The sequence below is a fragment of the Astatotilapia calliptera genome, chromosome 6 (assembly GCF_964374335.1).
Source record: "Astatotilapia calliptera chromosome 6, fAstCal68.1, whole genome shotgun sequence".
Taxonomy (NCBI): domain Eukaryota; kingdom Metazoa; phylum Chordata; class Actinopteri; order Cichliformes; family Cichlidae; genus Astatotilapia; species Astatotilapia calliptera.
The window spans coordinates 32,489,605-32,505,002 of NC_137427.1; the positions used below are offsets into that span (position 1 = coordinate 32,489,605).

General features: G+C 39.8%; 1 protein-coding gene across 2 annotated transcripts in view; it reads left to right on the top strand.

The window, feature by feature from the left end:
* The window catches only part of LOC113024532 (zinc finger protein GLIS2-like), a 30,873-nt gene extending 16,479 nt beyond the window's left edge, over positions 1 to 14,394 (top strand). The window contains exons 2-7 of one of the 2 annotated variants that reach the window (XM_026171706.2): positions 2,549 to 2,737; positions 4,230 to 4,423; positions 6,787 to 6,972; positions 9,255 to 9,388; positions 10,180 to 10,298; positions 10,900 to 14,394. In XM_026171706.2, coding sequence (XP_026027491.1) covers positions 2,572 to 2,737; positions 4,230 to 4,423; positions 6,787 to 6,972; positions 9,255 to 9,388; positions 10,180 to 10,298; positions 10,900 to 11,573 — 1,473 coding nt within the window. In that variant the 5' untranslated portion in view covers positions 2,549 to 2,571 and the 3' untranslated portion in view covers positions 11,574 to 14,394. The remainder of the gene's footprint in view (positions 1 to 2,548; positions 2,738 to 4,229; positions 4,424 to 6,786; positions 6,973 to 9,254; positions 9,389 to 10,179; positions 10,299 to 10,899) is intronic. The other variant, XM_026171707.2, reaches the window with a different exon arrangement.
* The last annotated feature ends 1,004 nt before the right edge of the window (positions 14,395 to 15,398 follow it).

The following is a 15,398-nucleotide window of genomic DNA, read 5'->3' on the forward strand; positions in this document are numbered from 1 at the left end:
CATTAAAGAGTCATATGGTGAGACACACTGTGGAGCTTTTGCAGTTGTGTCACAAAATGCACTTACAACCCACGTCTGGCGCCAGTTAGGAGTTCCACTGGAGGCAAACACTGACTAAATGCAGTTTAAATACTGTTGTCTTTGAAACGGATACCTGCAAAGATTTCTGCACTGTGGGTGTAAGATTTTAAGTGAACTCTGCAAAGTAGAAATGTTTTCAAACTGTCTTTTTTGTAGGATGGGGAAATATTTTTATTTTACCATTGTCTTGTCTGTATGCTAGGGTTGCAATTAAACGCAAGGGCTAACAGTTAAGCCTGGTTCGGTCTTTTTTCTTTTCTTTTCTTTAAAGTAAACTTGCAATTAGCAACATATATATCAAAGTTTTGAATGAGGAAACACCTGGCAACTTGATGCACTATGGAAAGAAGGCAAGCTGGTGGAGGCAGTGTGTTGCTACGAGCAATGTTGCTGGTAAACCTCGGGTCCAACCATCCATGTAGATGTTATGTTGACACGTACCACCTACTTAACCATTACAGACCATGTACACGCTTTCATGGAAATGGTATTCCCTGATGACTGTGGCCTCTTTCAGCAGGATAATGCTGGAGCAAAGATAGTTCAGGAATGATTTTAGGAGCACAACGATGAGTCTAAGGTTTTGACTTGGCCTCCAAATTCCCCAGATCTCAATTAAATCAAGCATCATTGGGATGTGCTGGACGAACAAGTCTGAGCCGTGGAGGCCCCACCTTGCAATTTACAGGACTTAAAGTATATGTTGCTAACATCTTGGTGTCACATACCACAGCACACCTTCAGAGGTCTAGTGGAGTCCATGACTCGATGTTTGGAGCAAAAGGGGACCAGCACAATATTAGGCAGGTGGTCATAATGCTATGACTGTTGAGTGTATATCTATGTTATAGTTATGTATGTATAACATAGAGTAGATAAACCTCATGAACTCATGAAAGAATAAAGTTACGTTGAAACCAAGCACACCATTGTTTTTCTTGTGACATTACCAATACGTTTGATGTGTCACATGGCCCTCTTCCTATTGAAAAAACAAAAGTTGTATCCAAGATGGCCGACTTCTAAATGGCCACCATGGTCACCACCCATGTTGAGGAGTTTGCCCCCTCACATATACTAATGTGCCACAAACAGCACTTTAATATCACCAACCATTCCCATGTTATTACGGTGTATCCATATAAATGGCCCACCCTATATATAATACCAAATGTAATTCAACATTAGATGAGCTTTTTTTGACATCGCGTACACACTCCCACTGACACGGAGTGAATAACAGCTGTGGAATTCTCAGGTGCAAAAATGTCGTGTATTGCGTTGACTTTCCCGGCAGCTGTCAAGCATTTCACTGCGGGTTTGGTCCAAGAATTTCCCCTCTTTGGTTTTCTGCTGGGAGATTTTTTTTCTTTGCAGCACATATCTGCGTCTTGAGTCATTTAGTCTAACAAGAACCCATGAGTTTAGTCGTTGGCTGGGATAACTTTTGTCGCATGCTTCACCCAGAGTATCATACCATCAGAAGTGGAAAACTACTGAAAAGTCTAGTTTAGGCCCTCGAGTGTTCACCACAGAAGAGGATCAAAGTAACAGGCCCACATCATTATGATTTCCCCCCGGGAACTGAGCTACAACGAAAATTGACAACGAAAGAACTAAGCCCTGCTATTTTCAAATTGCCTTATTACAGAATACATGACCTAGAACAACTAACATTTGTAGGTAGTATGTTAATTAACAAGTATTCACAATTTAGTGAAGTGTCATCTAGACTAACTGTTACTATTACTTCAGTTTGTGGGATATTAAGTAGCTTTTTGTAACAGTTTTGTGACTGTCATTTTAGAATTTTTTTGGGATTATTGCAGAATTATTTCTCATTGCATCTGGAAGTCTAAATGTGGATGCTCTACTACTAAAGAGAGGAATATTGTTATCCAAATTCTAAGAGGGGAATGATAGCTGATGATACACCAGCGGATATCCCATGAAGAAAGATGTGTAACTCTGTACTATTTGTGTGAATGTTGAATCTCGAGAGCCTAAGAACCTGGATCAAGAAAAACGGATGATTTTAGTCATACAACTCACTTTATTGAGTGAATTAATTGAATTAATCGTATCTTTTAACTCATCTGTAGCTGTAAGATGTGCAAAATTATTTTTTTGTTTAATAACCTGTTATATAGTCGTCCGTTAGCACGGTGGTGTGAAAGAAATGTCTCCCTGCGTGTAAATGAGATTGTTTTGATTTGTGGGTCCCAGGTATTTCTTTCCCAGATGAGTCAGAGTCATTTCAGAGTGTGGGGAGTTGTGGTTAGCACCCACAACAGACTCAGTATCCCTGAGTGTGAGAGAGAGAAAAGGGAAAAGAAATGTATAGATTTATTCCAGGAGGTTATTAAAAAAAACACATTAGTAAGCAAGTCCTATTAATAAATTTGCTTTCATTGCTCTTTACTGAAATAAAGACACTTTGTTTGTTAACTTGTTTGTCTGTTGCTAGGTGGGCAACAATAATCGGCGACCATGTTGTCTGTGGATGAGCCACTGGACTTGAAGCTTCCCTCAGGTCGCACAGACGGTCCAGGGATACTGGGAAAGAGGAGCTGCCCGTCCTCTATTTGTGCCCACATCAGCATCAAACGACTGCGGCTACAGTGCACAACTTTTCCATCGCCTCCTTCTTCTCCAGGTACGAGTTAACCTGGTAAACATCTGACAGTTTTAGCATCACCGAAATAAATTCTCCATCATTTCTACTCTCCTAAATACACACATGACATGACTTTGATATTGTCATGGCGCAGTAATTAAGTTTATCACTGTGGTAATGCAATAGCGTAATAGGTTGATTCTCTGTCCTCACTTTCCTGGTAACCTATTATTGCAAACCCAGTGAACAGTAGCTCATTTGTGTCCTCGAGAAGATTGTCCCCATTTTTGTCAGTGCAGCTCATAACAAGAGGAGTGTGACACTGATATGAAGTGACCTAAAAAAAATACAGCACCTCTGTGACATTCACAAACACAATGGACTTTGTGTCTTCATTCTTGTGTCAGCTTTTGTGCTAGGTATTACTGCATTGTGTGCTTCCGTCTCTGTTTAACACAGAAACACTGCTGTTGCTATTGATTAAAGGACCCATGGGCAGAAAATAGAAACTGAGATTACAACAAATTTAGTTGGTTGGTTTGCATATATAGTCTTAGGAAGGTTTCTGGAGAGCTAGGCAGGTAGGACGGGCTGAGAGTAGAGGGTGCAGGCAGAGGGGCTGAAGCTGGGGTGAGTGGTGAACCTGGGACAGAGAGAAGAGATTTTGAGCTTCACACAAGGAAAAACTTAAGCCCATATAAATAATAATAAATAGTCCATATATCACCATATAAAGAGGACCTAATCCATCATTCACAATGGATGGCGTGACTGAACTAATGAACAATGCCAAGGTCCTCCCTTCCATGTTTATGGAAGCTCTTGTTATTAAAAGTCTCATTCACCCAGTCATGCACACATCCATACCCAAGTGCCTTGTCCAACATTTGCACATACACTCAGACTCTGAAGGATGGATTGGGGGCAACTTGAGTTTCAGTATCCTGCCCAATGATGACTTCACACGCAGTCTGGGGTAGACTGGGAATTGATCCACCAACCTTCAAACTGATAAATGGCTTGCTTTAACTACTGATGACAAACAAAGGGCTAGTAGCTATTGTGTGTCCAGTATGGATGAAGCACCATGCACTTACATTAATGAGTTCTGTGTGATTGTTTCAGATAGCTGCGATAATAACAAAATGAAATGGCCTGGGAGTCGCTTTGTGCAATTTTTTATGCGACTTTCTTCGTGTTTTGAAAAGTGCCTCATGATTTATTTATTACTTTTATTGTGATTGTTATAAAATCTAAGAAGAAGAAAGAACAAAATAAGTCAGAGGATTATAGAAATGTTCTATATGCCTCAATGAAATTGAAAAGGTATATTTAAAATATTTTGAAACATATTTAAAAAGAGTGAGCAGGGGTGTTGCTAAGACCGTGGCATTACCTGCAAACAATAACGCGTTGGTAAAATTACAGGGACATTTTGTGAAATGAACCTCAGCAAAGCAAGAAATCAATGAATCATGATACTGCGATGGGTGTAATAAGGATCCTGCTTTATCTCTAATCTCTAATCTAGATTCCCTGTCTTCCTCTCAAGAACGACCTGGGTCCTGCTTCACCCCTCCAGCCATGGACCTCAGCCTGTCCCCCTCCTTGCGCCATGCCTCTTCTCTCTCCCCATCCCCTTCCTCGCCATCCTCCCTCTCTCCATCCTCTCCCATGGAGTCCCCTCAGAGCAGCAGCAGCCCTCAGCCACACCTCTTCTCTCGGGTGAGTCCATGTGTTTGCTGGAGTGCACTAATGCTACCGCTCCTTGCGTTGCTGCACTTTGCAATTAGTGTGCAAACACGAAAGTTGTGTTTTGCTTGTTTCATCAGTTGACTTGGTAATGACTTCAATCTCTTGTGACATTCCAGAGTGGACGTTGGGATTAAAAAGATTTGAATTGAGTGGCTGGGTGCAGTATACTTAGCATGCAGCATCAGACCGAATCAATACCTTGTATTAAGACCCATTTTTATAACAGCAATTTGTGAGCAGTGTATCAAGCTTGAAAAAGGATTGTTGTCAAAAACTACATGTCAATTTGCGAGTCTAGATAGCGGTTGCTAGGATTGTGTGGATAGCGTTTTAGTTTGTTTAAAAATTAACGGGAGAAAAAAATGACATCTTCTATGTTGCACATTTGTATTGCCAAACCTCTGCTTCGAATTTTGTTGACCTTGTTGATCTTGATTTGAGATATCAAAAATCCTGCTCTTCACATACAAGGTCTAAAATAATCAGGCCCCATCTTATCTTAATGACCTTGTAGTATCACCGTATTAGAGCACTTCACTCTCGCACTGCAGGCTTACTTGTTGTTCCTAGAGTATTTAAAAGTAGAATGGGAGGCAGAGCCTTCAGTTTTCAGGCCCCTCTTCTATGGCACCAGCTTCCAGTTTGGCTTCGGGAAACAGACACTATCTCTACTTTTAAGATTAAGCTTAAAACTGTCCTTAGCATATAGTTAGGGCTGGATCAGGTGACCCTGAATCCTCTCTTGGTTATGCTGTAATAGGTGTAGACTGCTGGGGGATTTGCATGATGCACTGAGTATTTCTTCTTCAACCACCTTTCTCACTCACTATGTTCATAGACCTCTCTGCATTGAATCACAGTTGTTATTAATCTCTGGCTCCCTTTCACATCACGTCTTTTGTCCTGTGCTATTTTGCTCACTCCAACCAGTCGCAGCAGATGTTCGCTCCTCCCTGAGCTTGGTTCTGTTGAAGGTTTCTTCCTGTTAAAAGGGAGATTTTTCTTTCCACTGTTGACAAAATGCTTACTCATAGAAGGTCATGTGATTGTTTAAGATCTCAGATAAGCAGAAGTGAGGCCTAGGAAATGGTAATCATTTCCCTGTGTCAGCACACTGGTCGGATTAAAATGCACATGCCCCTGAATTGATGTCTTAAAAGTATCAAAATGGATGAGATATAAAAAAAAGATCACCAACTGTGAAGCTGTTGTGAATGTGAATATAATTTTTTTTGTACAGAGATGTAGTTGTTACAGCTGGATTTTGGCATTTTAAAAATGGGAGCGGAACCCAAGAGGACATTAATAGAACAGCGGTTTTTGGGACTACTAGCACCTGTACAGCTCACAAATGAATATTTTACAAGCTAACTGGCTGCTGGCTGTAGTGTTACCTTCACAGTACACATGTGAGTCACATCTGTCTCTCAGCATGAACGCATGTGAGCATGTTTCTAAAACAGTTCCTTTAATGTTTGTCCAGCTTTTGAAAAACCCAGGAATGTCACATTCCCCTAACCTGAGCGGGGTTCATTACAAACACATGTGTGTTGCACTCATTTTAAAGACGATTGCAAGAATAAAAAGAATAATAAAAATGTTTTACAAGCACGCACTCCAGGTACGTGTATGTATTCATGTAATCACTTAATCTTCTGAACAGGCATGACCACAATCTTAGAATTCTCACACCGGTGACTAATCGTGGCTGAATGCGCTCCATTTTTCTTCAGCAGGACTGAATAGAAAAGTGATCCAGGGAGTGAATCTAATTTGCCGGTGCAGCATCTGCACACAGCCACGCAGTGATTGTGTCTAAATCAAATTTTAGCTGTGCTTTAATGGTGAAAACATCAAACACACAACTCCTTTAGTTACGGCACAAAATCTCCCTTCTTGGACCAGATTTATCATTTAGCAGAGAAAGTCCTCATTTTTACATTATCAAGCCCTTTTTCATTGTCATCACTGGATTTGCTGAAGTGTATTCTATAAATCAAAAAACAAATGCAGACCTTCAATCCCCATTTAATAAACATACATGTCATGGATGCAAAAGCTCTTAAATCGTACTTTAACACACTTGAAGTAAACACGATCAGAAGGAGTACATTATTATTTCACAACCTTCCTCCATTTCCTCTGATAGTTGTATCTTTCTAATGATCAAGCTCAAAGTGGCAGGCTTTAGTGTTAGGTCAGCTTCTTTCTTCATCGTTAACGGTGAAGTAAATTAATTATTTTTCTTTTCTTGTGAATAGCTAATGAACATCTTGCCTTTGTTGCCACAAAATTCTCTTGCTCTGACCTCTCTCTATCCTCCTCTGCTTTAGGAATCACCTTTTCACCGAGGTGTGGAACCTGGTGCTTCACCACAGGGCTATCCATTTTATGTCCCAGTTAGAAGTCCACCAAGAAGCTACAGCTTTCCCTCTTCCATGTTCATCAGTCAGACTAGAGAGAAGCCGGTTTCTCCGGAACCCTCCATGGATGCTCAGTTGGCCTGTCGTTGGATGAAGGTACGTGTAATTAAATATTGTAGGTTTAGTTATACTTATATATTAGTTATATGTTTATTGCATGCATTTTAGCAGAAGCTTGAGTCATATTATTTTGGCAGATAATATTATTAATCATGTGTCGCGCTTCAAACCCTACACTTAATAGCAGGCACAAGCAGTTTCTTCAATGAGGGTGAAAAAGAGCCTGCAAACATTACTCTGACCACTAAGTGGCGCTGGAAACAAAATATATAAAGCTGAGAGTTACAGAAAAAGAGGTCAGCGGGGATAAATGCTATCAGAGGTTACAGTATAAAAAAATGAGTGTGGTGTGCGGTGTGATCTAGCAATAACAAATTAACCATTTTGGTGTGAAAAGGGATTTACTTTTTCATCTGTTTGTATAATTTTAAATAGATAAACTTTGTGTTTTTAAAAAAATATAGTTGGGTGAATTAAAAGGTCAAAATCAATCATTTCCTATATTATATTCTGGTGTTTTAAGAACTAAAGGATTAATAATTATGTATAAAAAATGAATGAAAAACAATGAAGTACCTTGATTAGGTAAACTGTACAAAACGTAACTCATATATCAGAACAACAGATGCTATGATTAATGGACATGCTCTTCAGTACGTCACACTTAAATTTATTACATACAGTAAGATCATCACGTCAGGCTAATAATAGCCAGAATCTCCCTTTTTGCTAGCAGCAGCAGTGTTCCTCAGAGTGTTTTCACCTGTTTTTTTATAGCTCTCTTACACCAAGCCACAGTTACCCATTAATACTCACATTCATACCGCACACAGAGCCATCAAAGTCACAGAAATGTATAGTTGTGTACTAAGACTAAGTTTGAAGATGGGATGAACCATAAATATGAAGCAAAGAAGAATAACTTTTTGTGATGATCAGCTTGCACACTTAAAGCTTGTGTCACACATTCATGGGGTTTGTGACTGTTGTGAATCCACAGGAAAAACTCTTTTAAAGATTTAGAGTTACCCATCAATAACATTATGTTTTTATGATGGCTTTATCCGAGCTATGAAATGATCTTTTTATACTTACACATACTTATTACCTGTCATTTAAACTGCAGTTGACTCTGCCAAAGTTATGTTTTTGATAGTGTTTGCTTGCGTGCCTGTATCATGTTATTATAGTTTGACACATGTCACATTTGACCTCTGACCTCACTTTAAATTTGGCATCTGCCTTTCCTTCAAGTAGACCCCAGAACGTTTTATATCTCTTGATATAACCTCAAGCAAAAGATTACAAGCTGCCTATTTAGTTAGAAAGATACTCTCGTATAATATTATATAATAAGCTCAAGTTTATGTCCAGTTATTTACAAATCAATGCCTATTATCCACGACCTACTCCTACATTATATTAATTTAATTAGACAAAACATCTGTCATGCTACCTGATTTTTAGTGCAATAGAAACTTTTTAAAATAAATGTTTAAAATATACAAATTTATAGAAAATACTATTGCTGTGAAGAAGGACCACAAATGGACACACTGTATGGGTTTATTTTCCTTTTATTGCCATCACACACACTACTGACAGTCTCTTTGTCGTTTTTCCCCGGCTTGGCACCCACGCGAGCAGCTTCCAGCCACACTCTGACACACCTCCCCACTCTCTGCTCCGGCTTCACTAAAAATCAGACAGGAAAAGAGAGAGAGCTCATTAACTATAACACCACACACGTGTCCCACCAACCTCCCTGGCACTGCCCCTTGAGCTCACTGCACCACCCCTCCCCTGCAGCTGAGCCAAGGACCACACCTCTGCCACAATCGCCTATTGGTTTGTTTTGTCTAGGATGATTCTGCTTTTTCATTTTATTTTTTAATTTACATTAAATTTACAGATATAAAATCCATATCCTGGGACAATGCAGAAAATTCTAGAGACAGAGGCTTATTTTCTCTTTAATCCTTTGAATCAGAATCAGAATGCTTTATTAATCCCTAAGGAAATTGTGTGGGTTACAGTTGCTCCAAGACAGTAACAGTAAAAGACGAAACTATTTAAATAATACAATATGTTACGGAGTTTACAAATTTAGGAAATAGCACCTACTGTACTGAACTGTGGAACTGTAGATACTTTGACAAAGGTTGCTTTTAATGGTATACTGTTCAGACATTTTCAATTAAAAAGAAAGAGTGACATAAGAAGAAAAAAACATCAACTGTTTGTGTGAAAGTTTCCTAAAAAGGTCACAATCAGGTTTCTTATCAGCCATGTGCTTCATTCCCTCTTTTGCCCTTCAGTGCCACCTGCTGTTCGATTCACTACAGGACCTGGTGGATCACATCAACGACTTCCATGTCAAGCCCGAAAAGGATTCTGGATACTGCTGCCAATGGGAAGGCTGTGCTCGAAATGGGAGGGGCTTCAATGCAAGGTATTCTGTGGCTTTATTCCATTGTCATGAGGATGACACAAAGCATATTTCTCATAAAAATTATACCAGTCTCTAAGCAACAGGTGTTAAAAGCAATGTAATTTCCGGTACCCATCTGCGAGTCGCTTGGTACCGGGCCGCGACAGTTGAGGCTTGAGTGCGAAATTTATGGTTCTCAGGGTTTTTATTGGTTTTTAGCGTTGTTTTAATTTTTATCATTTTTATTGTTAACTCGGTTTCCCTGGGTCTTTTCCCGTATATCATGAATAAATCTTCTTTTTTTGGTACCAGTACTGATTTTATTTTGTTGTATTTATCCGCGACACATTAAAGCCAGTCTGTGAAAATATTGTTGGACATAAACTGGTCCGTGGTGCAAAAAAGGTTGGCTGCCTTAAGAAACAAAGAAATGAAAACATGCTAGCAATAGTAGCTTTGAATCCAGTGTGACAGGTCATCAGAGCGAGTCATGATCTTTTCAATATAATGTCAAAATCAAATCACTTTTATTGTCACATCACATGTGCAGGTACATTGGTACAGTACATGTGAGTGAAATTCTTGTGTGCGAGCTTCACAAGCAACAGAGTTGTGCAAAATACAATAATGTAAACAAGCAAAATACAAGAATGGCTACATCTGAAACTAATAAATGTAAGCATCATATGTCAGGCTTCCAAGATAAGACACATTTGAATATCAGCAGCCACATCCTAGGTAAAAATGCTGAAAAAAATAAAAACGGCTTGATCTTGATTGTAAATGTGTGTCTTATTTGTTATGATTTCTAGGTATAAAATGCTGATTCATATCCGCACACACACCAATGAGAAGCCACACCATTGTCCCACCTGTAACAAGAGCTTCTCACGTCTGGAGAACCTGAAGATACACACTCGCTCGCACACAGGTGAGTTCAGTCCCATCAAAACCAGCAATGACTTGAACCAGTCATTCTCAAACTGTGGTATGCATACCACTGGTGGTACGTGGGCTCCCTCTAGTGGTACACGGGAAGATTCCAAAAATATTTTAAGACTAAATAATATAGCATGTTCTGACTGAGTGATTTCTGAAATAATAAAACGTACAACTCTGCTATCACTTCTGTCATAAATGACAGACTTTACTCTAATAATGTAAAGAAGGAGCAAATTAAACCTTTTGAAAAAAAAGGAACGTCCCAGTGAGGCTATTACAAAAGGCGACCATTAAGGCGACCATGGTCAATGGCGACCATTGACCATTAAAAATAAAGTATTTTATATCTTTTGTTCTTATGCAGTATTTTATTTTGTTCTTTTAAAAAGTGTCACATCGGAATAACAGTTTCTTCTTTGTTCCTTTCCTTGTTGAGCAATGACACACCATGAATCTCAAGAGTTAGAAACAAACTGACAACATCCTTCTCTGGCATTGTTCTCAAATCAAATCATTTCTTTCCCCTCCATTTCTCCTTCCTTTGTCCTTCTGTCTCTGACTCATATTTGTTTGTTTCTCTTTTCTTTCAGGGGAAAAGCCTTACATCTGCCCCTATGAAGGCTGCAGCAAGCGCTACTCCAACTCTAGTGACCGCTTCAAGCACACTCGCACCCACTATGTGGACAAGCCTTACTACTGCAAGATGGCTGGCTGCCTGAAGCGCTACACAGACCCCAGCTCCCTACGCAAGCACATCAAGGCTCATGGGCACTTTGTTGCCCAAGAGCCGGGGAGTTCAAGTAGGTCAGGGACAGGGCTGGGCCTTCCTACCCACCAGAGTGCCACTGAACAGCCCTCTGTAGGCGGGACTCCTGTCATCATCCCTGGGGCTGCTGCAGCCCTTCTTGGGGGCCTTGGGACGTCCTTGCCACTCTCTGCTTTCTGCCATGCCAGAGCTCTAGGCCACCACCGGGCACCGCTCTTTTCCATGGGTGGAGGAGGAAGCATGGGATCGCTCAGCCTTTCAGACTCCCCACTGTTGCGCTTTGGACTTTCAGCTGCGTCTATGTTTGGGTTGGGGGCTTTGGGAGGTCTGGGGCAGGTGGTAAGAAGGGAGCCAGAGGACGGGGAGGAATCAGAGGAAGGAGAGGACGGGGAAGTGCTGAACCTCTCTGCAGGGGTTGGGGCGAGACAAAGTGACGCTTTGTCTTGGGTGGTGGTTCCATCAAGGGCGCTACTCCTCAAACCAGCTGTTGTTAGTTAAGATGAACTGTCAGCAACTCAGAGAACCAGAGAGTTTGACTTTGTGTTTTTCCAGCCTGCCATCATCATTATCACCGTGTCTCATACTAACATTTTATCAGAAATCACTGGTAATGTAAGTGTAATAGTTTAAAAAAGTACATAACATGTGAGACTCGCTCTGGATACCTTGGTGCCACATTAAGATACACTGAAATGTCTTTATGTTGGCATATCATGGAAAATCCAGATAATTCTATCTACAGTCCCTCAGTGTATGCCTGCATCACTTCCTTTTGTTGATATATTGTTGCTCTTTAAAACAGGACGTTTACTTCCTCATTTATGTTGTATTAAGGAGTTAAACCAAAGGTGTAGATCTCTGTGAAGCTGGTGGCTCCTGACAAAACACTAGTATTTAATACCCGGGCATGAAACCTTATTGGTTTTACTAACATAATGCAGTGCATATGACTGTGGAAAGCTTTTGTGGGTGTATAAGGTTATAAAAATCCCTTCCACAGTTAGAGCCATGCAACAGTTCAGCCATTCCAACCAATAATAACTAAAGACAGACTTGAGTACAGTGGTCTTGTAATGAGCAAAACTTCAGCAGGGCCTTTTTGTACTGCATAACAGTTATTTTTTACACCATACATGCATTTAGCTGTCTTAACTTTGAGAAGGTCAGTTCATCCATATTGCAAAGAAAAGAAAAAAAGCCAGATCCTTAATCGTAGCATGCAGATCCACTTTATATTTTTTTTCCCACATTGACCTGAGATACCTACTGAGTATCTCTATAGCTCTAGTTGTTATCTGGGTAATGTTAAATCATCAGTGCAAACAGTTTCTCCTGTTGAAATACTCCTAAGGATAGCAATGTTGTTTGGATAATTTCCTCAACCACTATAGCTGTTTGTAGTTATTAGTAGGCTTGATAAAGTCTCGGGCATTTAAAATTTGTTTGCTTTAACTGGTCTCTGGTTTTAAAACCCCAGATGATGAGTAAGAGAACCAAAGGTCAAAAAGTAAGTCCATATAATAGTGACTCATACAGTAATGACCAGGGAAAACATTGTGATTGCCCGGCCATCACGTATACCCACCTTCATAGTCTGTTTTACGCTAAATTAAACCACAGTTTACCAAGTTAATATCATGGTGAGACTTGAAACTGGGGCCTGAGATCATAAACCCACTAGGAAATGTTTACTCCAAAGAGAAACAAAACCACATCGCTGCACAGCTAAATAACAGAAGTTAGGGAATATGTGTAATCTGGGTGAACTGAGCCTTCATAAACCCATCTTTTTAATTTCATCTACAGCTTGATTTCCTAAAGGATTTTTCCACAGGCAAGCTCGTGGATTAAATTTACCAAAGCTGCTAAGGAAAAACAGCTGGCACCCCGGCCTTGTGTAGTTTTTAAGCTCGACAACCCCCACAGAGTGCTTCCATCGACTCAGATTGTTTCCTCAACAATAAAGATGTGAGGAAACAAGGATGTGGGGAGCAATAGGAAGTACAGTCCACACACCAAAACACACACAATTATGTAATATTAAAACATACAATACAGAGCTACCCTTGATACAGTTGATTTTATTTGAGCAAAGCTGTTTACACAATATTTATGCATATGAAGAGGAAATTATGTGTTTATGGAAAAGATTTTGCACAGCAGTCTTCTTATAGATTGTACTTAAGTCAGTTTGAAATCAAAATCTTTGACTCGGTCTGATCATGTAAAGGTTTCTATGGTTTCAGTTTGGTACACCAGTTGCTACGTGCAATATGTAGTCCTGGTATATCCCCTCACCTGCTTAATTTCCAAGCCAAAAGCAAACAGAATAATTGCCTTGCCTCCAACCCCCAAAAATATTGATTTAAAAATGCTAAATCACAAGAGGTCTCACGCTACACAGGACAATGTCAGCAGTTATCGCACTAATTTGCACATAGAAAAGTGCTCAGTGTTGCTCTCATATCTCCACTGCTGTTTATTTTAGCTAACAGTAAAACCTTGACTCAGACTTAGAACACAATGACGTGTGACAGATTATTTTCAACAAAAAGCTATGTTGACCATGTGATTTTTCTAATCGCAAGAAGAACGAACTAAAAAAAAAAAAAAAAACGAAAAACAAACATATTGACACAAGTGAAGGTCAGAGCTCCTTCACTCGCAGATTATATTAGTTTAGTGTTTGTTGTACTAATCGTTTCAAGACAATGGTCTAAACAGGATCAGCCCTGCCTGAAGGAATAATTCTTGTGGGTAGACAAAGGTGTGTATATGGCAATAATAATTACACATTTGCTTTGAACAAATGTTGAGACATGGCATAAGTAGGAACAGAAAAAAAAGCAGTCTGTCCAGAGGCAGTGAAGGGGAAGTGTTTGACGATGGCCACACATGGCCAGTATCTGTGTTGATCTTGTATTCCTGTTTGCACATCCTGATCAGTATTTCAAAGGTGCCCCAGTAAGTGCCTTGTGTTTCAGCTAAAATATATCACTCAGTATATGGAACATATGTACTCAGCTGTAAAGTGCATATATATGCTTTTTTTTTTTAAATTACATTTTAGGAAACGTTAAACTTTTTAAAGGCTTGACAACAGATGTGATTTGTACATCAGGGCGACTGCAACACCTTTTAAACACTCCACCAATGTTTACGACTATGGCAATGACTCAGTGTCAATAAATGCATTAAAGGAGAGAGTGTGACACCATTGTGTAATTTTTGTGCTGTGATGTTTTTTGTTTTGTTACTTTACAAGTTGAAAGACTACATGGTAGAATAAAGAATTGTAATAAATTAGGGTTTTTCTTACTGTGCGTGTCCACTCTTCTCTATTTGTGTTATGCCCACTCACAGTTAGAGTTTGCCTCTGCTGTTTCATTTGTTTGAGATTATGACATCAGGTAGCTTCCTTGTATACCAGCATGAATAGAAAGCAGGAAAAAGCAGACAAACAGGTATCTTCTTATCGATGTGAAAGAATTACCACGTGAATGTTACTGATAGCTCCGAGGAGAATCAGAAAATGGTCCTCCCATATCTAAGTGGGTTATAATAATATGTCTCCACATCTCGGGTGACATATTAACAATAAAACATCTCTGATGGGTGTTGCAATGGCATGCCTGTCACAGCTTTGGTTATAGTAAGGGCCCCTCTTCCCCTCCAGGTAGGTAATTGTTCGTAGGTGAGAAAGAAAATCAGTAAATATTTGACGTGTAAATACACCTTTGTAATGAAAGCCTTAGGTTTCAGCACTTGGAGAAGTAATACAGTTGTATAAGCATTGTAAACGTGTAATCTTTCTCTGGACTGAAGACAGTGGATTGGTTGCAACAAGTTTTATACCTCCAATCCAAAACCTCATGGGGTGATGACACTCAATCTGCAAATGCTCACTTAGACCCCTAGTCCCCACCCTAACCCTAATTCTAACCTTGATTGGACAGGCATGAACTGCCAGCCTGAGGAAATAGGACATTTAAATGCTGTGGCTGTGGTATATAACATTCACACACAAACACACAAAAAGAAAGAGGAGGGAATGGAGGGATGGGATTCCAACCAATTACTGGCTTATTGTGGTTAACCACAGAAGTGTCTGATAAAAATGTCATGGGAAAATCCCCCCAGCAGGGAAAAGTTAATTGTTGATTCTAAACGACCTGTAGGTGTTAATGTGAGTGTAAATCCTTGTCTGCGCCGAGTTAACCCTCCCCATTTCTTTAATTGAATCTATGAAAAATGCCAACAATAAAACAGTTTGATAGGCATAAAAATATTATTTCTGCACCAACAGGATGATCTCCAAAGAGC